This window comes from Chroicocephalus ridibundus, chromosome 20 (genome assembly GCF_963924245.1).
Source record: "Chroicocephalus ridibundus chromosome 20, bChrRid1.1, whole genome shotgun sequence".
Lineage (NCBI taxonomy): Eukaryota > Metazoa > Chordata > Aves > Charadriiformes > Laridae > Chroicocephalus > Chroicocephalus ridibundus.
The window spans coordinates 5,665,716-5,680,734 of record NC_086303.1 but is presented as its reverse complement, the minus strand read 5'-3'; the positions used below and the strand labels follow the sequence as shown (position 1 = coordinate 5,680,734).

Sequence of the window (15,019 nt, the reverse complement as noted above, 5' to 3'; positions counted from 1 at the left end):
AAACAAGCGCCTGCACCCTCAAAATGACACAGAGCTGGGATGGGCATTGCCTTCCCTGCTCTCATGCGGGGCGGTGCTCACCTGCCCGAGTTTTTGGATGCTATTCCTTTAAGGCACAACAGGTGGAAATGCAGGGCTAGAGGTACCAGGAGTATTTAAAACAGGCTGGCACTGCCAGAGCCCAGTGTCCAGCTGCGGGAGGGAGGTAGGACACTCGCGGGAGGTCCTGGGGTCAGCCACCGGGACGCCAGCAAACCTGGGAGCCGTCAGTCTCAGAGAACAAGCAAGAAGTACAAAATAGTCTGCAGAAGTAACTCGGAGTGTAAGTAACGCTTCTTCGTTGTCATTCTGAAACGCAAAAAATCTTTTGTGCTACCGCTTTGAGATGGGGAAGGAGAAGAATACAAGTCTTGAGACACTTCTAAGGACTCTTCCTCACACGTGTGTGAAGGGAAGCAGCAGTTGGGGAACTGCAGTGAATAGGGGTGCCGGTCTTGCTGGCGGGGGGACTCATTTCTTTAAAAGAAGGTCCAAAGCACAGGATCAGGCTTATGATGTTTATGTTTTCCTATCTGCAGTAGATTTTTAGTCTTTCTGGGGTAAAAAAAAAAGGCTAATTATCACTGCAATATTTGCATTAAGTTTTAACATAGAAAATAAATATTACCGTGGTAATCTGAGCTCTTGCAAACTAGTCTATGGTCATTACAGCCTTTGAATCGCACCACAGAGATAGTCGTAGGGATGCGGATTTTGAAATTTAAGAAGGGAATTGTATAGTTATGTCCTAAGTGAGCTCTGAAGAGCTCTCAAGTTTGACTGAAGCATAAGTGAACGGGATGTACGTGGTGTCCTAAAATTGAAACAAGAGAAAGCTGTCAGGCTCTTGTCACATTTATACCAACAGCAAAGGGATGGGTTTCTGCACACCTGAAACCTGAATCCTCACTCTGCAAAGGAAACGTTCTTATAGGACTTTTAATTCGTTTCATCCAAAGTACAGAGAAATACCAGCTCCTAGTTGTGCTGCTGCTACCGATACACACGCTGGCGCCATCCACCCGTCCAGCAATTGTCACGGCACGGACGGGGGCTGTACAGTACGTGCTTTTGGATCATTGCAAGTTCCTGCTCCTCGCATATACGGGCAGTATTGAACTAGAAGAACAGTTTAATAGTGTTGAAGTTGGTTTCACTTTCGAGCCCGAGAGACAAGAGAAAAAAAAAAAAAAGTAAGAAACAAATGAACTGTGATACTCTTATCTGAAAAGTAAGAAGTTGGTGCGTGGGGTACCTAACACCTTAAAAGAACATAAAAATAGGTCACAAGTTAGCGTGTGTTAGTGTATGGTATACCTAACAGCTTAAAGGAATGTAAAATTAGGCCAGCAGCACCACCTCGTCAGGAATTGCAGTCAGTGCCATGGAGCGCTGGCCGGTTATCCTTTTTCATTTGTTTCCCAGAATACGTTCCTCACACAGGACAGCATTTAAGTGGCACTTACAAGCATTCGTAGCTAGGAGGGTCGCTAGCACTGCAGAATTTCCTGAAAACTGATTTCTTAGTAACTCCTGACAATCTTCAATAAGATCTGCCGAGCCGGTTCTGCTCGCTGCGTCGCGAGGTTAGCCCCTCCTGCACATTGTAAAGGAGGCATCAGTTTGGAACGCGAAACATTTCTTTTCTGTGCGGGTTTAGGTCAGCCTGATCTTTTATCTTAAAGTTGATTGCTTATTCATAACACCACGAAAATGTTCTATCCAAGTCAATTGGTGGCTTTTCTCCATCCCACTCCAGCAAATAAAACTCCCAATAAGGCCATCTGTGCAGCGATCTTGGGCAGCGTAAAGATGGAGATAGTCCCAGTGCTGTGCAGCACGGAGTCCGCTGCTGTGCCCATGGTGTTAGTGGGTCTCGCTTTAAAGGCATCTGAGGGGAAAAAAACCCCTATTTACTCCATTCTGTATGTTACTATTTCTCATAGATTTGAATCACGGTAAACATTCTACAAAACAGGACTCCTAGGCTAGAATTACAAATGTGGCAATTAAGTATTCACGTTTCATTGGTCCCACAGCACGTCCTTGACACTGGTCATCGTTAAGAGCAATAGTTAATAGCTAATGGATTGGACTGTGCTGATCCCTGGCAAGCTGCGGGAGGAGTGTACTGGTTTCTCAGAGCTCAACTTCGCAGCTGAGTCAGCAGCATTTGGGAACCGAACTGTGGCATTTCATACCCAGCGAGAGCAGCCGCTTGCTCGGGTTTGCGCAACTCTGGGGTCAGGTTCTGATCTCTTTCAAATCATTTTAAACACGAAGATATTGCTCCATAGGACTGAAAGAGTCACAAAAGCACCATAGAAACACAGAGACGGTCTCAATGAATGACATTTAGAAGAGCTAACCTGCTCCGAGAGCACTTTCTGCTGGAAACCTGAAAGCGCTATTTCAAAGTTTAGGCATACAAGAGCGCTGGAGGGGAAGGTGAGGTTCCCAACCCAGGCCAGTGCCGCAGTGCTTTCGGCACTGGTGGAGCCAGGGAAGAATCCACACGCAGTAGACTGGGAATCCCAGCCCAGGGAGGTCTCACACCATAGCTCCTCCAGAGCAACCTCCCACTGCCCTGCAAAAGCACCATGAACCACTTTCCTAGAATCACAGAATTGCTTGGTTGGAAGAGATCTTTAAGATCGAGTCCAGCTGCTAACGCAGCACCGCCAAGTTACCACTAACCCGTGTCCCTCGGCACCATGGATACCCGTCTTTTAAATACCTCCAGGGATGGCGACTCCACCACTTCCCTGGGCAGCCTCTTCCGACACTTGACAACCCTTTCAGGGAAGAAATTTTTCCTTATATTGAATTTAAACCTCCCCTGGCGCAACTTGAGGCCATTTCCTCTTGTCCGATCGCTTGTTACGTGGGAGTTACTTGTTACTTTCTATGGATGGAGACACTGAAGATATGGCCATGTCAGCAAGGGAGACTATGGGGTTTGAGGGGGTCTAACCTCCCCAGAGCTTTAGACACAGCATTCAGATTTCATTGTCACTCAGTGGACGTGTGATGCAGTGAGGTTTAAGAGCACAGCAACATATCAAATCAAAACAGATAGTTATTCATTCTCAAGATTATACCGAGATGACAGAAACATTTAGTTGGCCTGAGTCAGAAAGCAAGAAAAAAAGGCTGCTATGTTGTGAAGGACCCTTGTAATTTTTCCATTTGCGTGGCTTTTCGCGCTGAGCCCACATTGCAGCACATCCGCGTCTCGCTCGGCACCAACCAGCGAAGCCCCTTCGGTGCAGCACGTGCACGCACCAAGCTCTAATGCTCTTACGTGGTAGGAAGAAACGCGACAAAATCCAAATTAGGGAAACATGTTACAAGTTGTAGTGAGTTTTTACCTGTCATTATGGTATAGGTGTATAGTTGGACTTTATTAATGCTCCTACACTTTCCAGGTCTCATGCACAGTCGTGCTCTGTGGGGATTTCAGCGGCGGTTCCCAAGCTCTCGGTCATGAATGTGGCAACTCAAGCCGAGCATGGAAATAGGTGCCTCGGAAAAAGTTAATGCCATTCACCTGGTAATGGCTAGATCTTCTGTTTTAAAGCATATTACAAGTAGATGTTTTGATTTGTTGGTACTAATCTTGCTAACCATTAGCCTATCCTCTTCTGGTTTTGTACAACATAATTCTTTGAAATCGCTGTTGCGTTATACACACACACACCAGCACACTGCAAACAGCTGGAGAGCATGGAGCCGCCCCCGCCCGGCAAAGTGCCCCAGACAACACAACACCATCACCCTGGTCTTGGTGACGTTGGTGTCCAGAGGCCTGGGTCGAGTGGAAAGCTCGTGCACCAACGTGCCAGCTCTGCTGAGTTCAGCACTTCCCTCTGGTTCCAAGCCTCTTGACTCTTCTATAGCCCCCTACAAGACTCTGCTGTCCCATCTCCTCCTTCCGACTCCCCCTCCACCTGCAGAAGCACCAACACCAAGCACTTGCACAGCCACTTACCTGCACTCCCTTTCGTATGGGCTTGGTGGCCTTTTCTCTCCCCTGGAGCTCTGAGGCTTAGACCTTGTGCTCTGACTAGAGATGGCAAATCCAGCAGCAAATCTTCTTTGAAAGCAAGAAGGAACTAGAGCTCTTTTACCAACAGCTTGAAGAAGTTCTCCCCCAGCATCTCAAACAGCGCTTGCTCGTTGCAGAGCGACCAGCAAAGCTCATTTCTGTGGGCTTGGAGGTGTCACTCTCGCAGTGCGACACGGCGCCAGCAGCAGAGGGGGGGTTTCCAGCCACCCAGCTCAGTGGATCCGCATGGAAATACAGCACAGATTTTTTACGTAACCAGTGGCTGTGCTTGCTCGGACTTGCTATACACGGGAGTTCGGTCCATTCATGCAGTGAGTGGGGAAAGGCTTTAACCACATCTGAGAAAACAGGACTAGAGGCAGCTCAGAGCTGCAGAAGTTGGTCACACAAGCACATGGGAGCCGTTGTTCTTGTGCAGGCACAAGTGCACACACCTCCTCAGAGACAGAGATGCAAAAATTCTGTCCTGCTTTAACATGCACACGGAGGACACGATGCCACCATTCTTGCACACAGCTTTCTGGACACAGCTATACCTTTGTTTCACAAAAGAGGCCTTGGCAACCCTTCCCCACCTGACAAAACAATATTGCCTGTAACCCTGAACTCACCGATGACTTTGGGAAGAAATTAGACTAAGAGACTATTCAAATTTTGCCAAGAAAGGGAAAGCGGAGCTGGGATCCTACTTGCCCTGCAGAGAGAGGGGTGGGAGGGCAGCGAGGTGACCATCAGCCAGGAGAACTGCTGTTAGCAAGGGGCAAATATCAAGGCCCTTTTTGTGCCATATTGTTTGCTCTCTGCTGAATATGTTATGTTTATCTTGTTGGCTACTTCTGGGATATGTATGAAAGAGCATTTTTCATGCTCAGTGAGTTAATTATTAGCTGTGGACAAGTGGCCACTGAGCAATTAGAAATCACAATACAAGGAAGAAAGGACAACAGAACACCTTTCATCTTAACACGGAAATAAAAGCTTTTTTCTTCTACCGGGAATTACCCTTAATAAAATTGTGTCACTTGACACCCTGAAATCAAATTCCTCAGAATGTTTATAAAGTCTTGGCACATATCATCTTCTCTAGAACTTTGAGTACGCAGGTAGATCAACAGCCATGCTCAGGAAATGCACATTCCCACCACTGCACCATGCCGTGTCCAGCAGCGCGCTCGGCTCAGGCCGAAGGCAACAGTTCAGAGAAATAAGAGCCTTGGCTTCCTCTGAGCCATCACCAGTCCTAAACAAGGGGATGGTGGGAAATATTCATCTTGAAGACTATGAACACATTTCAAGAGACCCGCAGTTTGGTTTGACATTCCCCAACAGCCATCATTTCGCATCCTGGACAAGGTGCAGTAGGTTTGTCGGAAATGGCGGTGGGACGGTGCTTTATCGGTTTAATTCTGATTCTTGGAGGGGTGGGTGTGAGGGGGATAACCCTGCGTCTCACTAACTTTACCAGCAGCTGAGGAAAGAAAAAAAAAATTGAGGTGAAAATATTACTTTCTCTCTTGAGTGTCCTTGAAGAGATCAGGGAAACAAAGAGCAGTAATTAAACACTGGCTTCAGGTGGGAACTCTGCGCTATGACATAGGGAAGAAATTTGGACATATGGAAGACATTTTTACAGTAAGGGTGGTAAGACACTGGCACAGGTTGCCCAGAGAAGCTGTAGGTGTCCCATCAGTGGAAGTGTTCAAGGTCAGGTTGAACGGGGTTTGAGCAACATGACCTAGTGAAAGACGTCCCTGCCCTTAGCAGGAGGGCTGGAGTGGATGATCTTCAAAGCTGGACTGGATCTCCTTTCCAAACCAAACCATTCTGTGGGCACAGGTTTGCCTAAGGAGTGGCTTTGGCACCCGGGCTTACAAATGAACAAGCCTTCCTTTCACTGCATGAACAATATCAAAAGAAAATATGACCCCAGCTATTAAATTATTAGAAGTAGCATTATCTCCTGGCAAGGGTCAAGTGAGCAGTTGAGCTCCAGGTTGCCACCCGAATCCCATGGCTGCCAGAGCTCAGCGGCTTTTCCACCATTTCTGGACTTCAGCCTTGTGGTGGGCTCTTCCCATTTACAAGTGTAAAATGAGAAATCATTTCTGATTTTGAATCAAGTCTCTTCTGGTTTGGCCAAAATGGCTTTTTATGCTGTGCACACCAATGCTGTTGCCTGCCCAAGGGACACTCTGCTCTAATGGACACGTTGGTGGCTTGTAGACATTGCATTAACTGAGTTTGCTGTAAGATCAACTCCCCTCATTTTACAGAAGGGAAGATTGAGGTGCTGGGATGAGACGCACAGGCAGTCACAACACCATGCAGCAGCACAGGCAAGAACAGAGTTATCAGCTCCCTCTTTCCCACTCAATTGCTTGACAGAAGCGATTAAACGCTATATTTCTCTCTAGCTCGAGTAGCCACAACTCTCATATCCTTCAGGCATAAGGATTATTAGATCACTCGATGGTTTAACTTAATCATTTTGCAAATGTGATGATACACCAACTTTTGTGCTTTTTCCAGGGAATGCAAGAAAAATGACTTTACTAGCATTCATCTTCCTGCTCGCCTTCCTCCCAGCCGAATCTGCAAGCAGCAGATACCTCCCCAAGGCAGCAAGTAAGTGTAACCTGTCTGGGACACAGGTCTTGTGGGTGGCCTAAGACCGGAGGTGGCATTGCAGAGGGGGCAGCAGGGTTCAGGGAGTGTCTCTGCCCCATCGGCGCCCATCACTGCCATGGGACCTGTCAGACCCATGATGCTGCGCAGCCCGGGCTCCGCGCTTGTCCCGGTACACCCGCCCTGCGCCGCAGTGCCATCAGGCTGCTGACATTTACCGCCAACATGTTTTCCTCTTGCAGTCTCAAGCCATGTGTTTGGACCACGGCAGGTATACGGGCTGCTCAAGGGGTCAGTTACCGTGAAATGCTTCTACCCTCCCACCAGCGTGAACAGACACGACAGAAAGTATTGGTGCAAGGAATCGGCCACGGGCTGCACGACCATTGTCTCCACCAACGGCTTCACCGCTCCAGGCTACCAAGGCAGAGTCTCCATCACTGACTACCCACTGGCAAAAAACTTCCAGATTAACATGACCGGGCTCACAGAGGCAGAGGAAGGCACCTACCAGTGCGGCGTTGGTATCAACGGCAGAGGGCTCTCCCACAAAGTCAGTCTGGATGTTTCTGAAGGTAATTACAGCCTTGGGGCTCCTTAAACTATTATTTCCTTTTACTTTTCCCCCCTGTTTTTAATAAAGCTCCACAGATAGTCTGCCCAGTGTCTAAGAGCTCACGATGCTCCATGCTTTCGGGAAAAAGCAGTTTTCATTTTCCCCTCTCCTCTTACAGAATGAATTTTTTTTTTTTGACTAAAACTCTGGCATGAAAATGAGATTAAACTAACTTCATCTTAAGGTCACAGACATCACTTGGAAACTATTGACCTCCCTCAGCCACTAAAATTGAGGGAGACAGAGGGCAGAACTGCCTGTCCCTCCGATGTACCCTCCAACCATGGCTGTGCGAGCCAAGCCTGTGCACAAGTCCAGGCGAACGCGGTGTGCAGGATGGCACCCCACCGCTGGGCAAGGCCCAGAGTGCAGAGCACGGTGCAAACTCATGGCACAGCCCCTGGCAAGAAGGCCCTGGGAGAAACCCTGCTATGGAGCAGGCAGTGAAAGAGCAGAGAGACCTCAGTCCCGAAAGGTGTGACAGACATGGGATGCAGCTGGGGAGATCGTGCCCCGATCAGGAGTGGCACATGATCGTATAATATAGCAAAGTATAGAGAAACCCTACGCTAAAAAAAAGCCTTCGAAGGTATGGGGGAGTCACGCACACCTATGGTCAGGGCGGGCAGTAGGCATTGACCGGTGTCTCTGTACGCACAGGTCCACACGTACCCGAGGGAGCTGAGCTCTTCTACGTGAAGCTGCACAGCACTTTGACCGTGTCCTGCAGCTTTGGGCCCGACTATGCAGACATTAGGAAATACTTGTGCAAGATGGAGAAAAGCGGCTGCCAAAACGTCGTTGATACTTACCATCAGTTTGGTGAGGATTATGTAGGGCGAGTTCTGCCCAGCATCGAGGGCACCCCAGGTTCATTCAGCGTCGTGATAACTCAGATGGGCTGGGAAGACTCTGGCTTGTACGTGTGTGGGGCTGGCTTCTATGGGGAGAGCGGAGAATCGAAGGAGCTGGACGTGCATGTCTATGAGGGTGAGTAAGCGATTCCCAGTGGGTTTTTTTCCCCGCCTTGTCTGTGCTTCTCTTTAACAGCGTCACTAGCAGTCTCCCTCTAAGAAGAACTTTAATTTCCTTTCGCAGAGTGCTGTTATCCTGTCCTCTCAGCTAGATATTTCTTTCTATTCATTCAGCCATCTGTAAGATACTAAACCATCACTAATAAAGCTTCTATAAAGACTTAACTTTCCCAGCGGTGGCTAGGTGTCTTCCCCTGTCTTGGTAGCCCAAAACTCCAGAAGGCAAATTCTGCCTACCAGTTTGAGACAAGCTAACGGCCTCTTCCAGGCTTAATTCCTTAAATCTCAAAATAACAGATGTAGAAAGGAGAAGACCTGCCCTCCTCCTAGCAAAGGGAGCAAAACTTTGAGACTTGTGGGTACCCACCCAACGCTTGTGGGTACACGAAGTGAAATGCACAAAGTACGCAAATTCCCACCAGTGAATTTGGGAAAAAGAAAGGCCTGACAGACCCTTTAGGGTTAATTCCTGGCAGTGCCAGGGAAGTCTCCTACCGCCTGCACCCCTGAGCTTCACCTTGCCTTGCTTTAGCCAAAACAGCTTTGTTTGATCTGATAATATTTATTCTCTTGGCAGGGTGCCACATGGGCAAAAGTTAGATGCGTATAGCAACTCATTTCATTTTTGTCTCCAGAGACAAAGGTTCCTCAAGGAAAGCCCACAATATTTGGAGTAAAAGGAAGTTCAGTAACTTTTGAATGCCGCTACGAGCCCCTAAGAAAGTCCTCAGTGAAGTACTGGTGCAAGTGGAGACAGAACGGGTGCGCTAAGATCATAGACAACAACGGGTTTGTCTCCCCCCTCTATGAAGGGAGAGTGGCCATGTACAACAACCCACATAACAACACGTACACCGTCATCCTGAACCAGCTGAAGAACAGCGACAGCGGCTATTACTGGTGCATGACAGAGGAGGAGAAGGAGCAGCAATCGTCGACTGAGCTGAAGATCATAGACGGTACGAGCCCACGCGGTGGCAGTTCTCTGCCTGCTCAGTAGATACAAACCAACCTCCTTAAGCACCACAAAAGAGCAGATCTGGCTTTTCGGGAAGAGATGTGAGGTCTGACCCTGAACTTTTATAATGCAAAACACTGTGCCCATCTCCCTAGACCCCAGTAGCTTTAAGATGGAAGCACAAGGCTTGGTTTTTTTGTGAAAGTGTTCATAAAAGTTTCTCGTGCAAGTATGTAAGCCTTGCAAAAAAGAAAAAAAATCAACAACCACACAACCCAGTTTTCACCCAGAGGTGCATATTCAGCACCATTAACATTAATTTAGAAATGTAAGGAGCACTTTCCCTCAAAAATACACCTCCTGGTTCACCACCTCTAGCAGCACCACTGCCTGTTGATGACCATTCCCACCACTGACACCACTAACAACAGCCTCGATGTTCTGTTTGCCCTTGCAGGACAACCTGGACTGGAGGGAAAGAAGGAAGTGGAGGCACAAGTGGGTTCACGGGTCGATTTAACTTGCTCTTATCCATGCAAGTACTACTCCTACCAGAAGTACTGGTGCAAGTGGAACAACACCGGCTGCATCCTCATGCCTTCTTCTGACCAAAGGCAGCCGGGAACGGATGTTACCTGTGACACTGACAACAAGACGGTGATCCTGAGCTTTGACTCGGTGGCAAAGACAGACCAAGGGTGGTACTGGTGTGGAGTGAAGCGCAACGGCCTCTTCGGGGAAACCATGGCAGTGTACCTGGAGGTGACTGGAGGTGAGCTCCAAGACAAAGGCAGGCAGGGGCTTTCCTGCTCCTCAGGGCTGCGAATCAGGCTGCCTTCTGCTGAGAGAAAAGTCCTCTCCATATCCACTAGGTTGCAGCACCTCAAAACAGAAGTGCTCTCATCCAGGCAGCCTCCCAGAGTAGGTGCCAAGATCACCCTGATTTTGCACAACTTGTCATAGATGTCTTCATCCACTCACCAGTTTTTGCTTCCAAGTCATAAAAAAACCCCACCAGCCTAAAAATCACTTCCTTCCACACCATTTTAACTTTTTAACCCAGTCCTGACTAATTATTGCTATTACAACTTGTAGCATCCTTTAAATCAAGCGACATCTGACACCTGTCAGGTGAAGGGCTGCGCCGAGTTCAGAGAGACATCTTGCTCCAGGGAACTCGTTATCTTAATAAACAGGAAAACAGTAGGGAGAAGGGGAGGAAGGGCTGTCACCTGCTGCCCTTGGACAGCAAGGGGCTTAGTCTCAGCTTTCGTGCAGTATTTTGTTTTTCTTGGGAAGGAATATTGTTAGAAGCTGAGCAGAAAAAAGTACAGCACTAGAGATGCCACAGACAACCACCGTATGTGGATGATGGTCAAAGTGGAAACAGAGAGAAACAGCCTCATTTTGCTGCCTTTGGTGGGCAAAGAGCAAGAAATAAAAGCAAACCAAGTATTCAAAATTTGTTCAGGAAATACTAGAGGCAGAACTTAGAAACGAAAGACTTCTGAAAAGTTTGTAGGCAGAGAGAGCCTACTTGAGATTTCTGCAACAAGTTATTTGAAATAAGGTCGTTTCAGATTTCTAAACCCCGTTTTAAAAAGCCTCTCATGTACAGCCAAATCCACTGCAGCTTCACGTGCAGCAAATACACCCAAGTAGTTTGTGTCACCATCTCCGTGCTGCCGCTCACGCGACTAACGGCTCCTTCTTCCCCGGGACATGTAGGGAGCGGAGCCAGCCGCAGCCTAGACCTCCTGGACGTCGCTGAGCCCCCCAGCCACGCTGACACCCCCAGCCACGTCGAGCCCCCCAGCCATGCTGACACCCCCAGCCACGTCGAGCCCCCCAGCCACGTCGAGGGTGGCTTTATTCCCAAAGGGAAATCCTACAGCGACACTGGGGTGCGAAGTGCAGCTGCCTCGGAAAGGTTGGTTCTCTCCAAGCCTCTCTCGTTTACCGTTTTTGTGAAGTTTATATTAGCCCGTGGTCAGTGTTGTGTTTGTACTCTGTGTTTGTGGTTTAGCAACAAAAAAAAAAAATAATAACGTTGTCCCAAAAGAACTTAGCTCAAAACATCAGAGGAAAAGAAGCAAAAAGTTATAACAAAAGGCAAGATATCTTGAAATTAATCTCTAGCCTAAATAAGAAAATACAGTCCCAGAAGGGAACGGGTGGAGATTCCAGGTACAGAAAGACTAATTGAAAATACTTCTGCCGAGACCGGAGAGCTTTCCTTCACGCATTTACAACCAAGCTGCTGCTGTAGCTGGTTCGGCACAAGCTCTGTCCTACGTTTTTATTTGTTCCCCTACGATGTGCTGGGATCCAGTTGATTAACTGAATCGCATCACGCTCACTCAGATTTACCATAGATTTTAGACTGATGGAAATTCATACACATTATTCAGTCTTGAGTAATGATACAAAAAATGCACTTCGCAGCTTAATGACCTATCTTTTCCCTCCATTCCAGCTCTGATCCAAGCCACGGCCCCAATAAGCTTGTTTTAATCCTGAGCCCTATTGGTGCCGTGCTCCTGGTCCTCGTGGTGGCTTTCGCCATATTTAAATACAGGCAGATAAAGAGATCGGGTGAGTCCCTGCCTTTTCTAGTCTCTCATGAAACGTCAGCGGTATTAAGATGAAGGGGGCACTTGGTGCCTGGTGCTGGGCTGAGCTACTCCCCTGGTACCCGCCATGCCATGGGGAGACCGGGGACCCTCTTTCTCCCGCTGACCCCATCCATACGGCTCCAACACCCAACTTCAGGCGTTGCGTTGTGCGGTGTCTGCCTGCACGGAGGCGGTTGGGATACGGATGCGCTCGCGCCGGCTCTGAGAGAGCGCGTGGGGTATTTACCTCCTCCTTCTTCACAGACCTGGTGTCCGTCGGGAGCTACAGGACCAACATCAGCATGTCGGACTTCGAAAGCGTGAAGGAGTACAGCGCAAGCAATATCGCCTGCGTGCAGGAAAGCCAGGAGACGCAGATGGGAGGGGACGGTAGGTTGCTGCCTGAGGGATGCTCTCCAGCCCCAGGGGGCGAGGGGTGCCGGGACAGGGGTGGGGTTTGCAGAAGGACCCCACAAAAGCTGCAGAAATACCCGCCCAGCGATGACCCCCACCCCCTAACGCCTCCCCTCCTCTCCCTGCAGAGTTCATCACCACCGCGGCCCCCCCAGAAAGCGCTGCTGAGACAAAGAAGGCAAAAAGGGTAAGAGGAGGCAGGAGAGAGCCACTGACCTGGGAGGCACCGCCGCAGCCCTCCAGCCTCTGCCAAAGGAGCTGCCTCCTCCCAGGGCCCTTATTTATACCCAGGTGCTCTCCATCTTACCTGGATCCCACCACCTGCAGCAGATCAGCTTCTGCGGGGGGCACCTTAACCCTTTCCTGACCCCACGTTTTAACAGAGACAATAATACAGTACACCAAAGCAGGGTCAGGAGGGTTGGGGCTGGGTTCTTACCGTAAATATAAAAGACTGGGATAAAAAGATGGCCCGAAGCCAAGGCACATCCCACCTCCCAGCCTTTCCCCAGCACCATGTTCGCATGTCAGCAGTGATTCAGGGCAGCGGCGGGCAGGAGGGCTCTGCGAGGGCTGTGACTTGCTCCTGTGGCCATGGCGAGCCCCTGCCTCCCCCCTGCCTCTCCTCCCCTTGGGTAAGACCACGGTTGAGGACCACCACTCCGCAGGGACCGAAGGTGCCAGATGCAAGCCCTTCTTTTTAAAAGTCCCTAACCAAAGGTGATACGTAGGTGTTGTAAGTGCCAAGAGCTGAACCGGAGGAATAAAGGAAACTATCAGGAAACCAGTAAAACCCAGCAGCTTTAGGACAGGTGAGCTGGGTGCCCACACATGGGGACAGGCTTGTTGAGGAGTCCCAAACCCACAAATGTTTGGGGTCTTCCCCGAGGCTGAGTGAAGGCATGATGCTCTCGCATCGGCACCGGCGTGACCTGCCGGATAGTTAGCGATTGGAGGGGGGGATGTTTAGAAGCGTATAGGCAGTGTTCTGGAATTTGATGCCACAGGAAAGTCTTAACGAACCTGCTCAGCCTTTTCGTACTGCTGTGTTAGTGTGTGGTGGAATGAGCTCCTCATGAGGCAGCTGGATGCACGTAGAAGACTCACAGTCCGTCTTTGTTCAGCTCTCTTTATCTGGAAAATTCTTTTTAACAATATGTATGGGTGTTGGGATGTGGGTTTGGTTTAATGTTGCTAGGTTCTGCTCTTTGCTAGAGATATGTCCAACTGGACATGTTCCAGGAGAGAACATTAATACTCCCCCAGTGTGCCCGTACCACCCCGAGATGCTCATGGCCCCGCGGTGCTGCCCGTCCGAACGCCGCCCTCTCCCCTGCCATGTGCTGCTACCCGTCCCCGGCCACCTAACTGTGTCCTCCTGTCCTTCCCCAGAGCTCCAAGGAGGATGCTGACCTCGCCTACTCCGCCTTCCTCCTCACCTCCAGCGGCATCGCGCAGGGCGGCCCCGGGGGGGACAGCGCTGCCCCCGACGGGCCCCCCCCAAACTGGGAGGGCCAGATCTGAACACGAGGGACCGAGAGGTGGCGGCGACCGGGACCAGCTCTACCTTGAGGATCAGAGATGACGAGACATCAGCAAGCAGCGCTGTTTATTGCTACCGCAATTTGCTATAGCTTGACCTTTTTTTGCTTAAATTCAGCTTCGGGCGGTGATCTAGGAGGAATCGTTTGATGCCAAATGGGGTGGCTGGGCTGGAGGCACAGGTCTGAGCGAGCAGGTCGGACTGGGAACCGGCAGGGGCTGGAGTGGCTTAGCCCACCCACGGCCCCAGCCCCACCAGTGCCCTTCCAACACGGTGGGCTCTCAGAGGCACATTTTAAAAAAAAACCTCATTTTCTTTTAAAGGCAGCTGGAAAACCCTCTAGAACGACAACTCGCGTATTTGATTCCTCTTAGCTTTTTCACCCAGAGGGCAGCACCTGCAGACCAGACGTGGTCTGAAGTGTTTTTACGCACAAGCAATAAAGAAAACCATTGGCTTTCAGCAGACCAGGGGGCCTGGCAGTCCGTGGGAGTAAGGATGCTTTGGGGGGGGCTTTCTGCTCCTCCTCTTACTGCAGCATTGCAGCATCACAGCTGGTGTTGCAAACGGCACAGGACGTTAGAGGAGACCCCCAATTAATTGAGATAAACGGGAAATGTTTTGAGTAATCTCATGTGCCTTTCCATCAACAGCAGGAATTGATCACAGAGTGATGTTAATTAGTATGAAAACCTGTCAGCAGCCTACATAGCTGGTTAGCAACAGGCACCGGTGTTCACTGGCACCGTATCCATTTGCATAGCACAGACCAAACCCTCCAGAGCAGCTGAACCAAAAATCTCCCATTTCTGACCTGGAGTCGGAACAACTGAGCCCAATCCGTGCTCCTCTGCCGCAGGGCCACCCGCTGAGGGCAGCCTTGAGAACCCACCCTTTGCTTAATAAACCCGAGCCACACATCTCTCAGACGTTTTCCCTGGCTGACTTCATGTTTACCCAGGCGGAAACAAGGATGACTGTAATTAAATGTTGTCTCTTGGTCTTATTTTCGAGAGCGGATCACTAAAGAGAGAAAAGTAATTTACTGATGCACGGATTTCCAAACCGCAGCACGACACTGCTGTCTGCCAGTTAGATGTGGGCAC

At 49.5% G+C, this 15,019-nt stretch overlaps 1 protein-coding gene across 1 annotated transcript; it reads left to right on the top strand.

Moving 5' to 3' along the window:
• Nucleotides 1-169: 169 nt before the first annotated feature.
• On the top strand, nucleotides 170-14,380 carry PIGR (polymeric immunoglobulin receptor). Its single transcript, XM_063356731.1, has 11 exons — nucleotides 170-322; nucleotides 6,638-6,733; nucleotides 6,976-7,308; nucleotides 8,010-8,339; nucleotides 9,019-9,342; nucleotides 9,799-10,113; nucleotides 11,070-11,271; nucleotides 11,818-11,936; nucleotides 12,221-12,346; nucleotides 12,499-12,557; nucleotides 13,763-14,380. The coding sequence occupies exons 2-11, from the start codon at nucleotides 6,652-6,654 to the stop codon at nucleotides 13,892-13,894; spliced, it is 2,022 nt and encodes a 673-aa protein (XP_063212801.1). The 5' UTR covers nucleotides 170-322; nucleotides 6,638-6,651; the 3' UTR covers nucleotides 13,895-14,380.
• Nucleotides 14,381-15,019: the final 639 nt, after the last annotated feature.